Genomic DNA, 23,064 nt, shown 5'->3' on the forward strand with positions numbered 1-23,064 from the left:
ATGCCCACAACTTCCTAACCTGTACGTCTTTGGAATGTGGGAGGAAACCGGAGCTTTAAAGTAGAAGAGAATAAATATTTGATCAAGGAATAAAGGGTATCAAGAAATGACACAAAAGAGGACTTCAGGTCAGCATGGATCGGCCATGATCATATTAACAGGTGGGACATTCTTGAAGGGCCTGACAGCCTACTGCTATTTTCTTGTGCGTGATTCTACAATGACACATTTTGTTAAAGAGGTAGATTAGTACAACATTGGCTTGTTATTTTCTATTATTCAACTTTGAGTGTGCACAGGCTTTCCAATCTTTGAAAGCACAATAAAGGATGATCTTTCTATCGACAACAAAATCCAAGGTGGAGGACTAAGCACTGCATCACCTGCAGAAGTAATGGAATTCAGTGAACAACTAGTATTATCAGAAATGAGTTGTGATGCATTCAGACTTGGACTGCAGGACTGGTGAAAAATTCTCACCTACAACCCATAAAGCTTCATCTAGCTTTCATCTGAAGCAGCTCTTGATTTGATGCTGGTTGTAGTTCTGTGACCAGAAATTTCATGCTGCTGTTTGATGTGTAGATCATTCTTTTTAAACAAGTGATTACAGTTTCAAAGTGATTTGTGCTTTTGAAAACCTGCTCACTGCTTCAATGCTGTTTGGACTTTTTTAACTCTTGAATGACAACCTTGCCCTACCACCCAAACAGGAAATAGTATTGTGGTTCCATGTAGGAACATTGAGACTAGAACCAAATTACTTAGGACATTTTTATTAATCAATATCAATGTTCTTTCAGATGTTTAGTTTCTGTGACAAAGCTTTACTGGTATCACAGCTATAAGTGAACTGTTTTAAAGAGTGACATTCTTATAATTGCAGTGAACTGTCAGAATTAGACAGCCCTTGGGGAAAAATAATAGATATTTCAGACAGTGACAGTGAAACGATATGACATCTGTTGCAAAAGCACAAACAGCTTTGGGGAAGTTGTTTCTTGCCAGTAAAAACAAGAAGATTCTACTTTGTAAGTTAAGAGTTAAAATTGAACTATATAATTAACCCAAGTCCCACTAACTTTAGCAAATGATAAACACAGCAAAAGTCAAGGTCTATATGGCCCTTGTAGTCTACCGTGCAGTTCAGCAAGTTCATGGTTTATTTTGTACCTCATCCACTTTCCTGCCCCATCCCCGTCTCTCTCCATTCCCCTTTAGTGTCCAAAAATGGATTTTTCTCACCCTTCAATGTGCCACTGAGCATTCACAGACTCCATTAGAGACTTGCAAATATTTGCAACTATCTGAATAAAGTGAGCCAGATGGCACTATGAGCAGGGAATGAACAACATGTGTGCTTTGGGCCTCTGTTTATCCATAAACATGGGTTTTGTGCATGGGGAGTGGCTGTCGGTGAAATATCCAAACTTCATGTGCAGGCGACCTTGGACTTGTGAGCATATGGCCTTGATTCAAAGATTCCTCAATATGACTGGAGGAGACTTAAACCAGGAAGTAGATTCCATGTCAATTGAGAGCAGAAAGGAAAAAAAAACTCTGAGGAAAACTTAAATTAAGAGAAATTGTGAGAAGAAATCTCCAATAATCAAATAAAAGCTAAAGAAACACCACAGGTCAAATTATTTTGTGTTGGTGGAGAGGCTGTTTTCAGTAATTTAAGGATTACTGTGGGATTGAAAGGACTCTCAGACAGAAATGGACAAGCAGTTCTTGCTTTGAACTTCGTCTGATTCTTATACCCAGTTTGAAAAGTTAATGCTGTTTCTTTAACAGGTGAGGCACACAACAAACTAAAATTATGCCTCAATGGACACAGCAGTTTCTGTACTTTTAGCATTTAACTACACATGAGCTTTTGGCAGGTTTTGCTTTCCAGTCTTTGTATAACCAGCATTGTGTGCTGTAGGCCTGCTATTTCCTGCCACTGTTTTCATATACTTGGGCCACTTTTATGCAGGAAATTAAAGTGCTTTTTGAGTTGAAGCAGTTCTTTTGTGTTCACAGAGTTGCCTGGAGTTCAGTCTGAGGATTCAGGAGTTCATTGAACTTGTCCGACAAAACAAGAGGCTGGAAGCTGTCAGGTAAGGTTACTGCTTGACCTTGAATTGTGTAAATGCAAAATGCAATTACTTAAATAATTTCATAATAAAATTTATTTTAATTTTGTTGGTAGATACCAACATTAACATTTACACACATGCTAACTTGGGGTTTCAAAATGAATACTGTTGCATTGCTGCAATTACTCCCTGTGTGATTGACCGAAGGGTAATACTTTGAAATCTTTTGCATTTACTTTCCAACAATGCTGTTAAATGTTTTAAAATTTAATTCTCTCATTTGAGTCATTTCACTAACTTAATCTGTTTTCTTTGCTGACCAGTTAGCTAATAGCCCTCCCTTTCCAACATAATTGCTTTGCATGTTCCTGATTTTAAGTTTTTGCCATGGTGTCATGACTGCTAGTTTTCTTGCACATTGGTGCTCTAAGTTTAACTTTTTAATGTTCTTGTATTTTCATGTTTTAATATTGCTTTTTACAGCTGATTAATACCACTCTATTTCTGCAACATTAAGCTGTTGAGATGAACCAAATCATATTTTGGAAGCTTAGCTTACTTAGTCAAATTTATTTATATTAATAAATTTATTAATAATAACCTTTATTATTCCAAGATGGTTGCAGAGAACAAATTAGTTCTTTCAGCTTAATAGTTGTGAGCAATATGTTGAAACACTACCCACAACTCCATACCAGTGCTAATAATGGAGGATAGATTTAAGACTTTCTACAAATACATTAGAATTAATGGCAACATTCTTTCCTTGGTTCCTCAGCAAAAGCAGATATGATGTCATGGAAACACAAGAGATGGCAGATCTGGAATCTAGAATAGTAAACTGCTGGAGTAACTCAACAGGTCAGGTGGTATCCCTTATTCAGGATGCTGCCTGACCTGCTTAGTTCCTCCAGCAGTTTGTTTTATTGCTCCAGATTTCAGCATCTACAGTCCCTCGTGTCTCCATTTTACAAGTACATTGCAAAGTTTCCAAAGTATGCCCGCTTTAAATAAGTATTCCTCTTCTCTTTGGGATTTCTGAGAGTACCTCTCGCTGCTCCGCCTGTGGTTTCTTCAGCTCTTCTCTTCGACTATGATGTCAAGAAAGACTACTAAATTTTTCAAATATTTTGGTTTTGTGGAAACACTATTTTGCAGCCAAATTTACAGCTTCCAGAATTCAATCTGGTGGTTTGATAATCATGCCAATTCCTTTCCCTTGCCAATCTAAAGAAATCTGTAATACCCATTCTAAACCTGTTGTGTCGGTGCAAGTGTTATATTTTAACTATGGATTATATGACCTTGGTTTCTACCAAATGTAATAAACTCGCTTGATTTTTGCCATTAGGGCAAATGATTCAATGGATAAGGGATGCAATTACAAGTATTGACTAATGGACAGGTTGTCATCAGAACCTACCACATAATGGTTTCATCCTGATGCAATGCATGTTTTTGTTTTGAGTGGCTCCTGTTACTATTTAAGAGTTGTGCAACTTAAAAATTTATGAATGCTTAAAATGCATAAGCTAGTAATAAAAAAAATCCATTTTAGCTTGCTTCAACTGTGTAATCTGTTGTAATTTTTCAATGGCTGAACTGTTTCAGCACAGATTTTTGCAGCTAACAGATCAATTATAATAGGTGTTCAGTTAGCCATAGTAGGTGTACTTGCTTCATCAATTTTATGAAGCAATCATGCTAAAATGTAAGTCTGAAACACAGCGATTATACATGTTGAGATTGGTGAAAACAAGGAAGTATCATGTGTTGCAGTGAGTGTGTTTTTAATGTGTCATGGATTTGAGGAATAATCCAAGAAGATTTTCTGTATTGTAGTCACTGAAATTCCTGAGATAGAAATGGTCCACTGATGATCATCTGAAAGATCACTTGGTTAATGTAATAGCTATTGAAATATTCTATGTATGTTATCTTTGGAAGATGAAATGGAAAAACATCTTGGAGATGAATGTGACTTTAGATCAGTAGCCAACTTATTTTACGTAAAATGTGACCAGAGCATTTTGCACAATGAGAACCAAGAATTTCTTGTGAAAATGCAATTTAGAAACTCTTAATATAGGTTCACATGTTTAGAAGAATTTGTCATTGCTGACTGGCTCAACTTTCTATAAAGATGTTTTAAAATACAACACCAGTGCTGTTCCTTTATGTAATAGAATGGCTTCCATCACCTGCACTAAACCCATGAGTCTGCTCTTCAAGTGTTGTGAGATGAGTAGAATCATAAAATTTATGATACAGAAGGGTGTCAGTGGGCCATGGTTTCTGTGCTGGTTGAAAGAGAGTCAATCTAATCCCACCTTCCAGCACTAGGTTCTTGGCCCTACAGATCATAGCTCTTCAGATACCTATCCAAATACTTTGGAAGTGTCATGAGGGTTTCTGTCTTTTCCAGCCTTCCAGAGAAAACAACCCAAGTTGTCCAGTCTAGTCCTAGTTTTTGCTCCAGATCCCAGCATCTGCAATCTCTTGTCTCCATTGGTTAGTCTTGCTTCCTTTAAGGATATGGTATGTTGATATCAACTCCAATGCCCTTCTTCTCTGATTTATTATCCATTCCCTTTTTTTTGCACTTCTCAGTCCTTCTCACTTCATGTGATCCTTTTATGCTCTACTCAGCAGATCCACATCTTGCAAACACTGTCTATAAATTTCTTTATTACGCTTCCTATGTATACACCAGACTGATTCCTGCAGTGGTGAGACTGCTGTATGAAGAGAGATCAGAATGACTAGGTTTGAATTCACTAGAATTTAGAAGAATGAGATGGGATTTTAACTTGAATATGAATAGACCATCCAGCCCTTCCAACTTGCTCCACCATCCATTATCATTATGGCTGATTTTCTGCCTCAAACTAATTGAAACTTTAAAACTTCTGATTGTGCTAAAAAGGTTGGATGCTTGGAGGATCTTTCCCCTTGCTGAAGTGTGTAGAATAAGGGGACATGGTGCAAGACATTTAGGACAGATGAGAAGAAACTTCCTTTGCTAAGAGGGTGGTGAAACTGTTGAATTTGCTACCAGAGATGACTAGCGTCTCAGTCACTGAAAACGCTGAGAAAAGAAATCAATTTCCAAACTTAAGAGACGTCAGGCACTGGTGAGAGAAGGAAAATATGGTATTGAGATCTGTTATAGTTTTACTGAATGGCTAAATGGGCTCAAATAATGTTTTAAGATAAGATCTTTATTAGTCACATGTACATCGAAACACACAGTGAAATGCATCTTTTTTCATGTAGAGTGTTCTGGGGTCAGCCTGCAAGTGTCGCCACGCTTCCGGCGCCAACATAGCATGCCCACAACTTCCTAACCAATACGTCTTTGGAATGTGGGAGGAAACCCACGCAGACACATGGGGAGAACGTGCAAACTCCTTACAGCGGTGGGAATTGAACCCGGGTCGCTGGTGCTGTGATAGTATTACGCTAACCGCTACACTACTGTGCCTGCCTACTTTCCTGTTTTTCTACTCCTATTTTCCTGTTTTTATTATTAAATTCAAAGGACCTAGTACTGAGTCCCGTGGTACCCCACTGGCAATAGACTTGCAGTCACAAAAAAAACCCTTCAACCTTCGTCCTTCCTGCCACTATGCCAACTTTGGATCCAATTTGCAACTTTCCCTTGATAAGCTAGTGGAAGCCCATGGATATTAATAGGCTTGTGACATTGTTTTCCATAGATCCCATGTAGACTACATCAACTGCACTGTTCTCATAGAAACTCCATGTTATTTCCTCAAAGAACTCAATTATGTTACTCAAACACACTTTCTCATAACAAATCTGTGAGAACAAATGAAGGTTTTTAATGTCCATTTAAATGGATTCCAATTATTTGTCCACCACCAAAGTCAAACTAACTGGCCTGTAATTGGTTTATCTCCTTCTCCCTTTTTTTTAAACAAGAATACAATGTTAATCCTCTGGCATCACTGCTGTAGCCAGGGAGGATTGATTAATTGAGGTGAAAGCCTCTGCAATTTCCTCCCTTGCTTGTTTAAACAGCCTGGGATTTATTTCGTCCAGGCCTAGCGATATTTGGATAGCAATGATAAATCTCTTCCTCTTATTGTAATTCTCCCATCCAATATTTCACATTGGTTTGCCTTAACTATAACGAGCATCATTCCCCTCCTTTTGTGAAGATTGTTGGAAGTTATTCATTAAGAACATTATTCAAATCTCCCTTTGTATACACGTTACCTTTTTGTTTCTTATAGACTCTGCACTCTGTTATCTTCTTAATGAAATATCTTTCAATTTTCTTTGATTTTTTTCCAATCCATTTTTTTTGTATTCTGTTTTCCCAAGTTCCCCTTTGAATATTATTCTTGCACTTCCTGTACACTACAGACTTTTTTATAAAGTGAAGTAAACTAAGTGTCTCCAGCTGGGGTCGCTGTGGTGCATCTTGGTATTGGTTTATTATTGTCATTTGTACCCAGGTACAGTGAAAAGCTTGTCTTACAAACCGATCGTACAGGTCAATTCATTACACAGTGCAGTTACATTGAGTCAGTACAGAGTGCATTGAAGTAGTACGGGTAAAAACAATAGCAATACAGAATAAAGTTGCACAGCTACAGAGAAAGTGCAGCTCAATAAGGTGCGAGGTCACAACAAGGTAGATCGTGAGGTCATGGTCCATCTCATTGTACAAGGGAACCATTCAATAGTCTTATTACAGTGGGGTAGAAGCTGTCCTAAAGTCTGGTGGTACGTGCCCTCAGGCTCCTGTATCTTCTACCCGATGGAAGGGGAGAGAAGGGAGAATATCCCAGGTGTGTGAGGTCTTTGATTATGCTGGCTGCTAGGCTCTGAATTTCGTGGATAGCATACTTGGAGAGTGGTCACCCTGCAGCTCAAATATGAGCAGGCAAAGAGTGCACAGCACAGTACAAGGAGCAAGCAACCACTGCAAGCACTCTAACAGCATCCAAAAGAGGGAAAAAAAGTTGTTATAGGTAATGGTCCCTCATGGTGGGTCCGCTGCAGAGGATAAGTGGAAGAATTAAGAGAGCAATAGTTCTGGGTGTTTCTGAAGCTGTAGAAGTGATTCCAAGATGATATGTTACACCTGTAGTGCCAGGTTCAAGAATGTCACTGAAGGGCAACAGAGCACCCTGAAAGGTGAGAATGAAAAGCTGGAGGATAATCATTCATAGTAGTACCAACAATATAGATTGAGAAAGGGAAGAGGTCCTGCAGGCAGAGTTAGGGAGCTGGAAAAGGATTAGAGGGCATCCCTGGATCTCTGTCATTAAGTAGTGGATGGGATGGTTGAGCAGATAAATGTGTAGCTGGAGAATTGATGCAGAAGGAATTTACCTTTTCAGGGGCAGGTGATGTCTGTACAAATTGAATAGGTTGCACTTCAGCAGGACCAGGACCAATATCACTGTTTTGGTGGTGGGAGGGTAGAGATTACTAATGTTATTGAGGAGGTTTCCAAACTATTTGTATGATGATGAGAATTGAGGAGGAGGGAAAGGGGGAGGAAGTTTGAAAAATAGTAAGTGAAATAAACAAACAGCAAAAACTAAGTTGAACAAGGGGGGTTAAAGTACAGAAACGGCTCTGTACCAGGGACTCTGGTACCAGGGAGATAACGTGTCCTCCTGGAATTGACAGCAAGAAGATCTACCTGCTCCCCTAACTATAGAATCCCTTTCAACTATTGTTCTGCCAATCTGTACAGCTGAGCCACCCATAGTGTAAAGATTTTGTTCTGGTTGCATTCCACAGGGGGATCCTGTCAACATGTAGAACTGAATAAAAATTAGAGAGCAAGATGCTCTTGGAGGTCTGCCTAATCTTCATTATGAATTTGACAGCCATCCACTCCCTCTCTTGAGCCATGGGGTGATCACCTCCTGAGAGATGCTGTCCAGGAAACACTCAACCTCACAGATGCATCCCATTATATCAACTGTTGCTTCAAAACCCAGAACTTGCACTGTTCCATCTGGTGACACTTCCTACACCTGTGCTTGTCCAGGACATTGGAAGCATGCTGGAGTTTCTCCCTGGTACAGGATATGCACTCCTCAGGCCTGAGTTAACTTAGGTTTACCTCTAATCAGAAATCAGAGTAATTGAATTAATTGACCAAACATAAAGCTGCACTGCTGCCTTTAGCAAGTCCACCGCACACAGTGGGTATTGCATGTTGTGCTTCAGTAGTATCCTCAGTTTTATATTCCCAGATGTCACAAGTTCTGAGTTGGCTGATAATAATAACTTCATATAACCATTTCTGGCTGGTTACCTAATTAACTAGAAGCAGAAAACTGAGATTGGGATCTTGATGTATTTAGGATGGTAGCACCCACTAATTATGGAGTGTGTGAACTAATATTGGGCCGTCTTTAAGGCTGTTGTGTAATTGTTTGAAATTGGGATTTGTGCATGGTGGAGGACAAAAAAACTATTACCAATTCCTTTGGCATTGGCTGTGCTAATATTTTAAAATATGTTTCACCTGTTTATTGTCCGTCCTTGCACATATCTAAATTTTATTTCCTTTTTTTGATTTACCTTGTCGTTTGATTTGCACAGACAAAAGTTTTGCCGTAAAAGAACAAACTTAGAAGAACTCAGTGGGTTGAGCGGTACTTGTGGAGGCAAAGGGACAATCAAGATTTTGGGGTCAAGAGCTTGCATCAGGGCTGAGAATGTAGAAGGGAGATAGCCAGTATATAGAAGTAGATATCGGGGTGTTAGGAAGAGGATTAAAGTTCTGATATTTGGAAGGGCTTGTGTTATTGTTGGTCTGGAAGCAGGAATTGGTTGTCTTCGGGCACATTTATCATACTTGTATGCAATGTTTTTAATGGGAAATCCCTCTGATCGAGAATGACTTGCTTTCACTCTACTTCCGTGGGTTCTGAGTTGATCAATGCAGCCAATGTGGGAACAAGAGACTGTTCTGGAGATGGGACAGGAGGTTTCTGATTAAGCAGGGCAATGCATACTTCGTGAGGTGGTGCACTCCTGTAGTTACTAAGCTTTCGTGTGCCCTTGACGCATGAACTCAAGGCTTTCAATAATATACTTGCTGTTCCTTCTCCACTTTGAGAGATTATGGTCCAGAGAAATTTGTTTATTATTGTCATATGTATCAAGGTGCAGTGGAAAAACCTTGTTTTACATGCTATACGTACAGATCATTTCATCACATTGGTACACTGAGGTAGTACAAGGGAAAAGCAATAACAGAATGCAGAATATAGTGTTACAGTTACAGAGAAAGTACATGCAGACAGTAAGGTGCAAGGCCATGATAAGGTAGATTGTGAAGTCAAAAGTCCTTATCATACTAGGGAACCGTTCAATAGTCTTATAACAGTGGGGTAGAAGCTGTCCTTGAGCCCGGTGATACGTGCTTTCAGGCTTTCTTTTGCCTGATGGGAGGGGGGGAGGGAATGTCTGGGGTGGGTGGGGTCTTTGATTATGTTAGTTACTTTACTGAGGCAGCAAGAAGTGTAGACAGTCCATAGGGAGGCTGGTTTTCATGATGTGCTGAGTTATGTCCACAACTCTGCAGTTTCTTGCAGTCTCAGGCAGAGTAGTTGCCATACCAAGCTGAGATGCATTCAGATAGGATGCTTTCTATGGTGCATCTATAAAAATTGGTGGTGGTCAATGGAGGCATGTCAAACTGGAGCACTTGGTGGAAATCTGTGGTCACTGGAAACCATGCAAAGTTGCATGGGCAGCACCTTAAGGCTGGAGTCAAACTTGGGTCCATGGAACTTTGAGGCAGCAACATTATCTGATGCATCATCAAGGTGCTTTTAACTGCAAGGGGTCGTCTTGCTGTCTGACACAGAACAACATTGCCAAGGTCCTCCTCAACCACCACCTCCCAGTGGCTGAAGAACTGTATCCCAAATCACAATGTGAATTCCCTCATCTCGTGAAATTATCTGCATGTGTGGCAACTTCAAGAGGGGGTAGTACCAGCCATTATATGACCTCCAGCATCTCTAAATCATCAAGTGGTAGGGATTGTGGCATGCTGTTTCATAAAGGAGCAAGCTGCTAAATGCTGGCTAGCCTGTATTTCCCTGCTCTATTTCGAGCAGGGTATCTATTATAAATGGATATGTTCAGACATGAAAGCTTGCAGGAAAGATATTGAACTTCTTACTGTGAAACAAGTGTTCATGGTTTTGTATATTTAACATTGACATTTGGAGCCTATCCCTGATTCATTTTGCCTTGAGAGAAATGGCCATTACTTTGGTTTACGAGAAAGCCAACCTACGAAATATAACAAGGATCTGGTCCTCCAGCTAAGAAATTCTTTTTTTTGTGCAACTCACTTGAAACTGTTGATGTGAGTGTTCTGCTTCAGAGAGAGTACTCCTGTGCTTCTTCAAAATGTGTTCACAATGGCAGCTGGCAGGTGAAGCTTGGGAAATAGAGAAGTAGTAATCCTTTATGAAGGTTCAAAGTACCTTTTAGCTTTCGGACCTTAGAATAAATTGAGGCACAAATATCTGGAGCCTTGCTGCACACATGAAGTATTCCACAGTTGTTTATGCAGGAACCATGTCTGAAGTGCATTCCAACTGTTGTGGACCTGCATAACTGTTGAAGTAGCCAAGTCAAGTGGTCATAAATGTTTGAATTGTCAAGGTAGTGCCTTTTTTCTCTTGAGAGAGATTTTCCTTTTCTTTCAGAAGATATTGACATCAGTGGAAAAGGCAGCTGTTAAAAATCCATCCCATTTATCTAGCAACTGAAGGGCTTACTTGGCTACTTAGAGCAGTTAAAAGTCAGTCATATTGCTGTGGGTCAAGGCCAGGTAGATTTTTGTCCCCCTGAAGGACGTTATGAACTAGATGTGTTTAATAATCTGGCTTCATGGTCACAATGCTGTTGCAAGATTTTTATTCCAGATTATTTCACTCACAATTTATATTCCTCAGCTATTGCGAGTTCAATTTTTCAAGTTGAATTACTCCAGGTTTCTCTAACTCCGATAATCTGGCATGCTTGGGCACCAGGCTGGCTGATTTTTTTTTCCAGACTATAGGATGTTATTCCAACATTTCTTTTTAAGATATTACACAGTATTCTAATAAATTTTCCAGTGAACTTGGTAGGTCTACAGGGAGCATAGAAACCAGGCCCTGGTGAGTTGAAAGGGAGTGCAGCAAGCATCACAAGATGCTGATCAGTTGGGATTTCCAAATAGTCAGATCCAGGTTTATCAAAGCTGTACTGTACTAATCTAATGTAACAATTATTTTGCTGTATTCTGTGATGGCAGTTTTTCTAAGATGTTGTAAACGTGTGATTACCTGAGAAAAATATGGCAAAATCTCATCTTGTGTTAGTTTGTATTGAATCAGTTTTGACCAAAGGAATAATCAGTCAGTGGTGGCTGCTTTTTTTTTAAACAATTGTTCTTTTACCATGCAAAAATTTGCAACTTGGTTGGATGTTACTTTATCCAAATACAAAAAAAAATCACATGTTAACAGCAAAAGTAGCTGGTTGAAATAAAAGCACAGTTTGTGAAATCCAAAGTTTTTTGGTTATTCATCCTGGAAATGGGTTAGTGAGAATGAAAATTCAGACAAAAATGCAGCAGGCCTCAAATGTTCAATGAGAACACAAAGTTCCAAATAAAGCTACGAACTGCTTTAACACCAGAGCATCCAGGGACAAGCTTTTAAAAAGTTACAAGGACCTAAATTAACAACTATACACAAGTCTTTTAAAACACCGGTCATGTATTTCCACGGGAACCTGCATTCTCAATGTGCACCCAACACATTGCTTTCCTACCTGTTTTCCCCTGTTTCCATTTGATAACAGAGACCTTTATTTCATCTTACTATGTCTCTATATTGCCTCACTGTTTGTATGATATTCTGTGGTTAAGTAGTCATTTTCCCATTTGACTTTTTTTTCCTTTGCAACCTGGGTTGCTCTTGGCCCACCAAGCCTGTGCTGCCTCTAAGAGCAATCCTATTCCCCCACATTTTTCCCTGTAACCTGTTCTCTCCCACATACCCATCCATAGCCACACTAGAGGTAATTTAAATAGCCAAAGAACCTACCAGCTAGAACTACTTTGGGATGTTAGAGGAAACTCATGCAGTCACACAAAGAATATGCTGGATCATTCAGAGAAGAACATTTAAAAAGTTAAAGGCCTAAATTGAAAACAAAGCAAAAAGATTCTACAAAGTATTGATCAAACATTTGCACAGGAATCAGTACTTCTCAATGTGCACCAACCACGTTGTTTACCCCCCTCCCGTTTTCCCCCACGTTTCCATATGATAACACAGTACTTGAGTTTGGGATCAAACCCAGGTTGCTGGAGCTGTGCAGGAGCAACACAACCTGCAGTGCCACTGTTATACAAATATCGTTTCCAAATATTTTTTGGCTTCTTGCTAAACGTTTCAGAGTCATGCCTCTATATTTTTGCCTTAACTGTCATCTCCACCAGTCCATTTCCAAGATGAATAACCCAAAAAGAAAACCTGCCGAGTAGTTTCTCTGATGAAGTAACAAGAAGACCTTCCATTTTCATGGGCCTCTCCACAAATCAAGTTCAAGCTTATTGTTGTAGGTATACATACATGGTATAAATGCCATGGAAGTTCTGTTGCCCTCGTCACTAGCTTCATCACTCCTGGTGACCAGTCTGAAGCTGAGCTTGGCTCTTGCAAGCTTACCTCATTTCAGGGATGAATGAGGCTTCAGATAACGCATCTGTGCCGCCAACCCCCAGGGCATACCATTTATTCCTCTAATATTGCCTGCAAGAGAAGAGACGGAAGTCTTAATTTCATCCAGGCTTAACTATTTGGTGTTCTGGTGTCAGGCATGAGAATGACATGGCCTGCCTGACATAGCCAACTGAATGAAAATGAAGCCTCAGTGCTGGGGATTTTTGCCTGTGAGAGGACACTGATGGTTTACTTATTCTTTCAGTGAATTTGGAGGATGTTTGGACGCAAGGTTGGTAGTATTTTTCCAGTGCCTTGAAATGATTACTATAGGTAGTCCAGGTGTATATCCACAATGCACATTCTTTACTATGCAGTATTTTGAGGTAGTTTTGGCAACACTGTTTCACTTACTCCCAGTAGTATAGAGAGGCATATTTTATTTCTATGCTGTGCATATAATATGCTCGGCAAATGTTTGCTGGTTTTTCTTTGCCATTTAACCAGCTGACGCTAACCAAAGAACCAGGCTTATGTAGTTGGTGGAACACAAATCCAGAACACGCATTCTAGAAGACTGCACCTGTTGGTTTGTTCTTTGCTAGATTGCAAAGAATACAGTTGTGGCCCCAGTTTTTTTCTTGAGGTTCTCCAGCATTGCACTGAAGAATTTGCCTCCTAGATCCTAATTTGTGTCTGAAGCAAGACCCCAGTAACTTCATTGTAGATATTTGGTTTTGGATTCAGCAAAGGGGAAGTTAAAATAAAAGCACAATGGTGAGCTGCTTACTAGGTCAGGCAATGCCTGCAGACAGAAACTGATGTAATGTTTCAAGTTGATAAAGGTTGTTAATAATGGGTTTTAAGTTGCAGAAAAGGGGAGAGGGGTGAAGAAAACAAAGGAAATGGCTGTGTTGAAACCAAGAGAGACTGTGATGTGAATGATGGTGATAAAGGCTGATTTAATGCAGATTATCTGTGTGGAGGAGATGCAAGTAGGAGACAAATGAGGACAGAAGTGAGAGGGGACTAGAAAAATGGTTTCAGATATAAAACTTTGCAGTTGCTGGAAATGTGAAATAAAAGAAAATGCCAGAAATACCTGAGACATGAGAGACTGCAGATACTGGAATTCTGGAGCAATGCACATGGCATGCTGGAGGAACTCAGCAGGTCAGGCAGCATCTATGGAGGGAAATGAACAGTCGATGTTTTGGGCCAAGACCCTTCATTAGGACTGGAGAGGAAGAGGGCAAAAGCCAGAGTAAAAGGGAAGGGGGAGGAACATGAACTGGCAGGTGATGGGCGAGTCCACATTTTGGTTTGAGGGGGGGGGGGGGGGGGTTGGTGGTGGTAAAAGGGAATGATGTGAGAAGCTGGGAGGTGATGGGTGGAAGAGGCAAAGGCCTGAAGAATTCCTTCTTGGGCTCAGATTCCTTCTTCAAAAAGCAAAAACCAGCTTATGCTAAAGAAACCAAATTCTAGTCTGAAAGCAGTGATCTTTGCAAGGAAGTAGTTACTCAGTGTTGAACCAGACGTCTTCAATCAATTTCAGTCGAGCAGTAATGTTTTCTAAACATTAACAACTATTCAATAATTCAGCAGAATTATATTTTCTTCAGTAGAACTTGCACTGAACGAAGGTATTTACTATTTCTTCCTTTTAGGCATGCACGGAGACACTTCAGTCAAGCAGAAGGAGGACAACTGGATGAGGTGCGACAAGTGATGGGTATGCTGGCTTTTCCCTCAGATACTCACATTTCACCATATAAGGTAAACATGTTGATTTAATTATTCTTCAAAAATTATAGATGAGAACACCTAAAATATCTTAAATTTTCTGTTCTGAAATACACATTATGCCCTTAATATATCTGTAATAAAAATGATTTCAGTCAGATTTGGTCCATGATGCCATCTGCCACGAGTTCCTTTTGCTGTGTTTATTGATGCAGCTCTGCTGTCAGGATACATACCAGGTAGAGGGAGGGAAAATTTGGGATCGTCTTGCTGTGGTCATATGATTGAAGTTTGCAGAGTGGCACTGGCTATCAGAGCACATGATTGAGTTCTTGTGTTCCCTAGCAAATGACGTGTGGCACTCCCTACCTAAATTTACTGTTCTATTTTATTGTACATGGAGGATAGTGAGATCAAGGAAGGATATGCTAATATTATCAAGCATCTTGATATCAAGAAGAACGATGTTGTGTCTTTTGAAGAACATTTGGTGGATGTCCCCCAGAGCTTGATGGGATCTATCTCAGATTATTGAGAGTTGCAAGATAGGAGATTGCTGGAGCCTTGATAGAGATCTTTGTATCCTCGCTAGCCACAGGTGAAGTTGCAGAGGAGGGGGGAATAGACAAAGTTCTTCCTTTTGTGTCAGAAGGGCAATAGAAAAAGCAATAGAACTGTCTAGGGTAGACGGTGAGAATCTTTTCCCAAGGTAGAAATGTCAAGTACCAGAGGACATGCATTTAAGATGCGAGGAGGGAAGTTTAAAGGAGACGTGTGGGGCAAGTCTTTTTTACAGAGTGGTAGGTGCCTGGAATACGCTGCCAGGGGAGGTGGTAGAAGCAGATATGATAGCAATGCTTAAGAGGCATTTAGACAGGCACATAAATAGGCAGGGGATAGAGGGAGGTAGACCATGTGCAAGCAGACGTGCAGTTTAAATTGGGATCATGGTCGGCACAGACATTGTGGGCTAAGGGGTCTGTTCCTGTGCTGTACTGTTCTACGTTCCAAGTATTTGCAATCATGAAAGAATTTCCAACATTAATGCTGTGCCTTTTTCTGGCATCAGTTTATTCTTAATTCCCTTGCTCTCAGGACACTGCATACTAAATGAACTCTATCCTTCCGCTGTCTATCTTTACTTGAGAAAGTAACAAATAGAAGTTGTATCCTCAAGCTCCTGCTGTTTTCTGTTCCCTTTACTCCATCTGCTTCAAGCTGTCTACACTTATCTGTTATGTGGAGCTCGGAGTTCTTTTATGTGGAGAGGAACTGTAGCAATGGAAGAAGCCATTTTAATTTTGAGTACTCTCAAACTTCTGAAGCTTGGCACGGGTTTTACTTTAAATGAGAGTCAAATATGTACGTTATCCTTTACAGGATCTTTTGGATCCAGCCCGATGGAAGATGCTCATTCAACAGTTCAGATATGATAACTACAGACTTCATCAACTTGGAAATAGTTCTGTCTTCACTATAACACTGCAAGCAGGACTATCGGCTATAAAGACACCGTATCCTTTTAGAGTTTTAGAACCTTTCACGTCGCTATCAATATCTAAAAATATTTATTTGATGTAGATATTAGGATTGTTGGAAGTATGCAAATTGTAAAATCATTCCCTAGGCATTGTCTTGGGGTGTTGCTTGAAATTCCAGGATGTGTTGAGAGTTTTTGTGGATTCTGTGAACGACGACTATGTACTTTTTTTTTAGCAAGTTGGCAAGTTTTACAATTATTTTCTGAGTATGAGAGTTTATTGAAGATTTTTAAAATAAAAACAGATTGGGGGATCAGGCAGCATCTGTGAGGAGAATCAATCACTAACCTTTCTTCAGAACTGGAAGAAGTTGGTGATTTAATCTTAAACCAGATTGGTGGAAAAAGTCTGGGTGGAGTGGTCAAATAATGAAAGTGATTAAATGGTACAAAGTAAATAGTAATAGAAGTAAAAGAAAACAAAATGCATGTCCAGAATAAACACCAGATTTGACCATGGCAATGGGACACTGTCCTCAACAAGAATATGTGCCCTAATTGAGAGAGCTGTTCCATAGCCAAGATACAGTTGAAAATGGAAATAAAAGCATAGAAACATAGAAAACCTATAGCATAATTCAGGCCCTTCAGCCCACAAAGCTGTGCCGAACATGTCCCTACCTTAGAGACCCATAGCCCTCTATTTTTCTCAGCTCCATGTACCTATCCAAAAGTCTCTTAAAAGACCCTATCGTATCTGCCTCCACCACCATTGCCGGCAGCCCATTCCACGCACTCACCACTCTCTGAGTAAAAAACATACCCCTGACATCTCCTCTAGACCTACTCCCCAGCACCTTAAATCTCTGGTGGCCACCATTTCAGCCCTGGGGAAAAGCCTTTATCTACCTGAGTAATGCCTCTCATCATCTTATATACTTCTGTCAGGTCCCTCCTCATCCTCTGTCGCTCCAAGGAGAAAAGGCAGAGTTCCCTCAACCTGCTTTCATAATGCATGATCCGCAATCCAGGCAGCATCCTTGTAATCATTAAGTGTCTCCTGGTTTGTGGATTCAAGAAGAAGCATTTAACTGCAAATTATAACTTATTGAACGTACAGCTCAGCAGATGGGCCATCAATGAGTTAATGAAACAATGAATGGTGGTGATGCATGAGATGGAGGTCATAATGTATCAGTGTTAGGATGAGATCCAAAACATAATGTTTAAGTGTCGAGAATCACAGCTTGAGTGGTGCAAGATCCTAGGGAGTAAGTTTCTAGTAAGACATTACCAGTGACTGTAAACAGGTTTCTTGGATTTCTAGCATACCCTTCCACATAGTCACACAACCTCCTGAGAGAGGCAAAGGAATAATTATAACATGTACTAGGAGCATTGTGGTTTACAAAATCGAGCCTGGCACCATGCTTCTAAATACAACAATTGGCCTTGCGAGTGAGCAGATTGCGACCAGATTTGAGACTTGTAAACGGTTGTATGCATTCAGTAGTGGCAGGGACTGCAGCACGTGTGAACTTGAGTTGAGATTTCTGTTAATTAAGGGGGATCTGAAGTAAGATGATCAATATTGTGAAGGAATTATTGCCAGCCATCTGACGCCCAGATTATATAACTGTTGAATAAGCCCATCTTAGCCTGGAGACAGCATAACCTCCCTGCTCTTAAATTCAAACCCTCTAGCAATGAAGGCCAACATTCCATTTGCTTTCTTGACAACCTGTTGCACCTGCAAACCAACCTTCTGCGATTCATGCACAAGCACTCCCAAGTCTCTCTGCACAACAGCATGCTGCAGTGTTTCACCACTTAAATCGTCTGATCTTCTATTTTCCCTTCCAAAATGGATGACCTCGCACTTACCAACATTGTACTCCATCTGCCAGACCCTTACCCACTCACTTAACCTATCTATATCTCTCTGCAGACTCTACATTCTCAGCACAATTTGTTTTTCCACACAATTTAGTGTCATCAGCAAACTTACATGCACTACACTCGGTCCCCTCTCCCAAATCATGAATGTATATTGTGAATAGTTGCAGGCCCAGCACCGACCCCTGTGGCACCCCACTCACCACTGACTGCCAACCAGAAAAACACCCATTTATCCCAGCTCTGTGCCTTCTATTGGTTAACCAATCCTCTATCCATGCTAATACATTACCCTCAACTCCATGCATCCTTATCTTCTGCATAAGTCTTTTATATGGCACCTTATCAAATGCCTTCTGGAAATCCAAGTATACAACATCCACCTGTTCCCCTCTATCCACTGTGCTGATTATATCCTCAAAGAACTCCAGTAAGTTTGGAAAACAGGACCTGCCCTTCCTGAATCCATTCTGTGTCTGCCTGATGGAACCACTTCTATCCAGATGTCTCGCTATTGCTTCCTTAATGACAGCTTCAAGCATTTTCCCAACTACAGACATTAAGCTAACTGGCCTATAGCTTTTGTCTACATCCTTTTTTAAACAGTGGTGTGACATTCGCTGTCTTCCAATCCACCGGGACCTGCCCAGAATCCAGAGAATTTTGGTAAATTATCACAAATGCCTCTACTTTCACTTCCGTCATTTCTTTCAGTACCCTGGGATGCATCCCTTCAGGACCAGGGGACTTGCCTACCTTTTAGGTCCACTAGTTTGCTCATCACTGCCTCTTCAGTGATAGCAATTGTATTGAGGTCCTCACCTCCCATCGCATCCATAACATCTCTCTTTGGCATGTTAGACTTCCACTGTGGAGACCGACACACAATAGTTGTTCAAGGCCTCGGCCATTTCCACATTACCCATTATTAATTCCCCCTTCTCATCTTCCAAGGGACCTACGTTTACTTTAGCCACCCTTTTCTGCTTTACATAATTATAAAAGCTTTTACTATCTGTTTTTATATGTTGTGCTTGTTTACTTTCATAATCTATCTTCCCTTTCCTTGTTGCTTGCTTAGTGGTTCTTTGTTGCTTTTTAAGTTTTCCCAATCTTCCAGCTTCCCATTACTCTTGGCAACTTTGTATGCATGAGCTTTTAGCTTGATTCCTTCTTTTATTTCCTTAGTTATCCAAGGCTGGCTCTCCCCACCCTTGCTGTCCTTGCTTTTAACTGGAATATACTTTTGTCGAGCACTGTGAAAAATCTCTTTTTTGAAAGTCTTCCACTGTTCCTCAACTGTCCCACCATATAGCGTGTGTTTCCAGTCTACGCTAGCCAATTCCTCACTCATCCTGTTGTAGTCTCTCTTATTTAGGCATAATACACTGGTTTTAGATCAAACTATTGCACCCTCCATTTGCATGGTGAGGGTCCTTAATGATGGATGCTGCCGCCTTGATGTCCTCGATGGCGGGGAGGGTCTTGTCTGTGATGGAGCTGGCTGAGTCTACAACCCCTCTGCAGCCTTTTTCGATCCTGCACATTGGAGCCTCCGTACCAGGCTGTGATCCAACCAGTCGGAATGCTCTCCACCATACCTCTGTAGAAATTTGGTGACATACCAAATCTCCTCAAACTCCAAATTAAGTAGAGCTGCTGGCATGCCTTCGTGAAGGGCTGAGCACTTCTGCCCAGCTCTTCAGTAATTTGTCCTGTGGCTCTGGTTCAGTTTTTTGTTTGATGATGTTTCTGTAAAGCAGTTGGGGTGGGGGTGGGGTCGGTGGTGGGGAGGGGGTGTAGTTTTGGCACCATGTTAAAGGCACCATAAAAATGGTAGTTAAGTATAGCTATTCAAGATTTCTCACAGAATATGCCTGAGCTGCAAGGTCCACAGACAATGTTATAAAGAAGATGGCACCTCTAAAAATCCAGACTGCCCTGTCTGTAGCAAATCTTTGAACAAGCTTGCACAGCCTCTACCTATGGCACATTGTGCTAACTCACGATTGGTCTGCAAGATTTCTGGTGAAGTTATGAATGAAAATAATCCACCCATGATGCTGCCTAATGGATACGTATACGGATACAATGTAAGTTTTAAAGGTTTGCTTTTTGTTTTATGGCTATGCTTGCAATAGATAAGTCACTTATTCAAGATGGAATGCATCCTTGGTTGCTGAGGGACAGCAGGTGAGGTGGAAATTACAGAAGAATTAGTCATAATTCTTTAATCTTCCATAGATATAAAAGAGGACAATGAAATAGCAAATGTTACACCCCTGTTCAGAAATGGGTAAAAGGGCAAGTTCTTCAAAAAGCTAGCTCCGTTTCTAAAAGTGTACACAATATGTATGAAAAGTGGCTGGCTTGCCGTTGAACAGAGTGACATGGTAAATGTCGCATATTTGGATTTTAGGTGATTGTTGAATTGCAACATAAACATATGTATGTAAAGTTAATTGGGGGCAATAAGCACAAAGTTGCAGGAAATATTTTTGTTTTCTCCCTCAGACTGGAGAAAGAGGTATTGAAAGAGATTGAATATTTGTATAAAAATCATGATTGATAAATTGAGAAACTTCCTATTGAAGATCAGGGGACATTATTTCCAAATGATTAGCAGAAATCCAGGAATGATGCAAGGAAAATCATTATTATACAACAAATAGTTGTAATCTGGAATACACTACCTCCCACCTCTAACATGTGGCCTCTTGTTTTTACCATGGAAAACTACTACCTACCTGATTTATGTCTTTTGTAATTTTCCTGTTCATCACCTACAATTATCTTTTGCTTCTGTGATAATACCCACCATGATTCACAGCATCCAAACAGGGACTGCAGTCCTCTTCATTTGATGTCTCTCGCCAGTGAGAAGTTGAAGTGTCCCTGATGTTACATTTGAAGCACTCCCTAACATTTCATAGTGTATTCGTTTGAGTAATAAGTTAATTTCTGTAGTAATCAATTCTATCCACAAGTATTTTTTAAATCAGGAGTTGTACTTTGAATGATTCAACTTGCCTGTTTTTTTTCTTGTTCCTGGCAGAAAATTCAGTTAGTAAATTGATACCCAATTAGTTTGCATCCTTCCATGATTTGAATTTTTACATAAAGCTGTTAATTTCATTTCACCTTTCTTATTAAAAATTTCAAAATACATCATCCTGCTGGTAACTCAGTATTCATGGTGTCTAATATACTTTGGCAGCTGATGCTCCAATCAAATTAACATGTGCATGTTTTATTTTTATTCTCTGATTTGCTTCTCTCATTTGGTAAATACCAAAAATCTTGACAAATCTTGATATTGTCCATGTTACACTTTCCTTGGGATAAAAATTGATGTATGCTAATTCTAGAATCATACAGTCCCTTCAGACAACTGGTCTATGCCGACCAAGACGCCCATCTGAGCTTGTCCCATTTGCCTATGTAAAAGGGGGTACATTCTTTTCAAACAAACTCTTTTAAAGAGAAAATAAACTGGGTTTTCAAATATATCCCCTTTTATGAAAGCACTGGAAGTCTGAAATAAAAACAAAATACTGTAAACGCTAAGCAAGTTGGGCAGCATCTGTGGACAGAGAAATAGTTAATTTTTTTTGGGTTGAAGGCTCTTCAGAACACTTGAAATGTAGTCTTTTAGTGCTTCAGGCTCACTGCTTCTGCACACAGTAGAAAAGTGTACTGCTGATGCCTCGGTTAATTTGTCTAATCTAATTGCTTTTTTTAATTTCTGCATTCACGGGATGTTGGCGTTATTGGCAAGTTGGGATTTTAATGCCCATTCCTAATTGCCCATGAACTGAATAGTTTGCCAGACCACTTTGCCCTGGGTCTGGAGTCACATTAGGCCATAATAGAAAGGGTGCCATGTTGCTTTTCCTGAAAGCACATTAGTGATGCACATGAGTTTTTATTACAATTTAGTAATTTCATGGTCACCAGTATTTATACAAGCTTTTAATTCCAAGTTCATTTGGTAACTAAGTTCAAATCTCATATTGCCAACTGGAGCATTTTGATTTCTAGTTTTAAATCAATAGCCCAGTCATCGTGACAATTGGTCCAAAAACTTGACATTTTCTTTGTTGTATCCAATTATGTTGGTGGTAATTATCCTGCTTACATTTCCTGATTTTTGTTGTTTCAGTCACTACTTTCTATTCGTCAAGATGACAAAATTATCTGCCCAAGGACCAAAGAAGTCTACAACTTCTCTCAAGCTGAAAAAGTATACATTATGTAGAAGTGTGGAAAAGAGCAAGGCCAGAATTTGAACCACGGGCTATCAGTTGGCTTGGCCTGTTGACTGCTGGGTATTGCTTGATTACCTGTGGAAATGCACCTTTTCTTGGTGGATGTCTGTCTCTTGTGATCAAAATTCCAAATGGAACAAGAAATACACAATGTTGTATGATGACAGGAGGGTGAGGAAAGGAAGAAGAGTTTGTACTAAAAAGGTGAAATAAAACAATTGAGGCTCTGACATGGGTTTTGTAATGGTTTACATTACCTGAAGAATTTTGACAGTTTTCAAATGTACTTCATTCGTAAATTTAAATTTAGTAACTCTCATTAGTGTTGTGCTTGGGGGGGAGGGTACAATATTGAACTTGTTTGGCTGCCTTATTTCAGGCCTTCAGAACTTGCATAACTTGCACAACTGCAGTTAGTGTTTACGGGCCATAGTGTTTTAGAGTAGTACATTTCAGTTTAACCGGATCAGCTGTAAAACAAAACACTTAACGTATTTTGAGTAATTGTGATTATGTTCCAAGATTCAAAGTTGCAAATTCCAGAAAGCTTACATTTTAGCTCTATTTATGCATGCAGACACTGCTAGATTGTAGACTTAAAATTATAAGGTTGGAAGCAATTGCGAATTAAAAAGAATCAAATAAAACCTGGTTTAGTTTGTTTTATTTGATCCGAGTTAATATTTTTCTTTGAGAGTGACACTTGCACTTTTTCACAATTACTTTCCTTCCTGAAATTGTGATTTGATTTTGAATATTTTGTCATGTCCTGTTAGTATTCATGTATGAGTCAACTGAGCCTGCTGACATTCTCTCTCCCTTAGAACTCTAATGCTTTCATCCTGAAGCTTTGAATT

The 23,064-nt window shown here is 39.9% G+C and overlaps 1 protein-coding gene across 5 annotated transcripts in view; it reads left to right on the forward strand.

The window, feature by feature from the left end:
* Positions 1–22,858, forward strand: part of maea (macrophage erythroblast attacher, E3 ubiquitin ligase) — a 147,385-nt gene extending 124,527 nt beyond the window's left edge. For 4 of the 5 annotated variants that reach the window (XM_052035715.1, XM_052035724.1, XM_052035704.1 and 1 more), the window contains 5 exons: positions 2,029–2,105; positions 14,488–14,596; positions 15,944–16,077; positions 19,837–20,032; positions 22,102–22,848. In XM_052035715.1, coding sequence (XP_051891675.1) covers positions 2,029–2,105; positions 14,488–14,596; positions 15,944–16,077; positions 19,837–20,032; positions 22,102–22,197 — 612 coding nt within the window. In that variant the 3' untranslated portion in view covers positions 22,198–22,848. Of the gene's footprint in view, positions 1–2,028; positions 2,106–14,487; positions 14,597–15,943; positions 16,078–19,836; positions 20,033–22,101 lie in introns of all 5 variants that reach the window. The other variant, XM_052035684.1, reaches the window with a different exon arrangement.
* The last annotated feature ends 206 nt before the right edge of the window (positions 22,859–23,064 follow it).

This window comes from Pristis pectinata, chromosome 2 (genome assembly GCF_009764475.1).
Source record: "Pristis pectinata isolate sPriPec2 chromosome 2, sPriPec2.1.pri, whole genome shotgun sequence".
Taxonomy (NCBI): Eukaryota; Metazoa; Chordata; class Chondrichthyes; order Rhinopristiformes; family Pristidae; genus Pristis; species Pristis pectinata.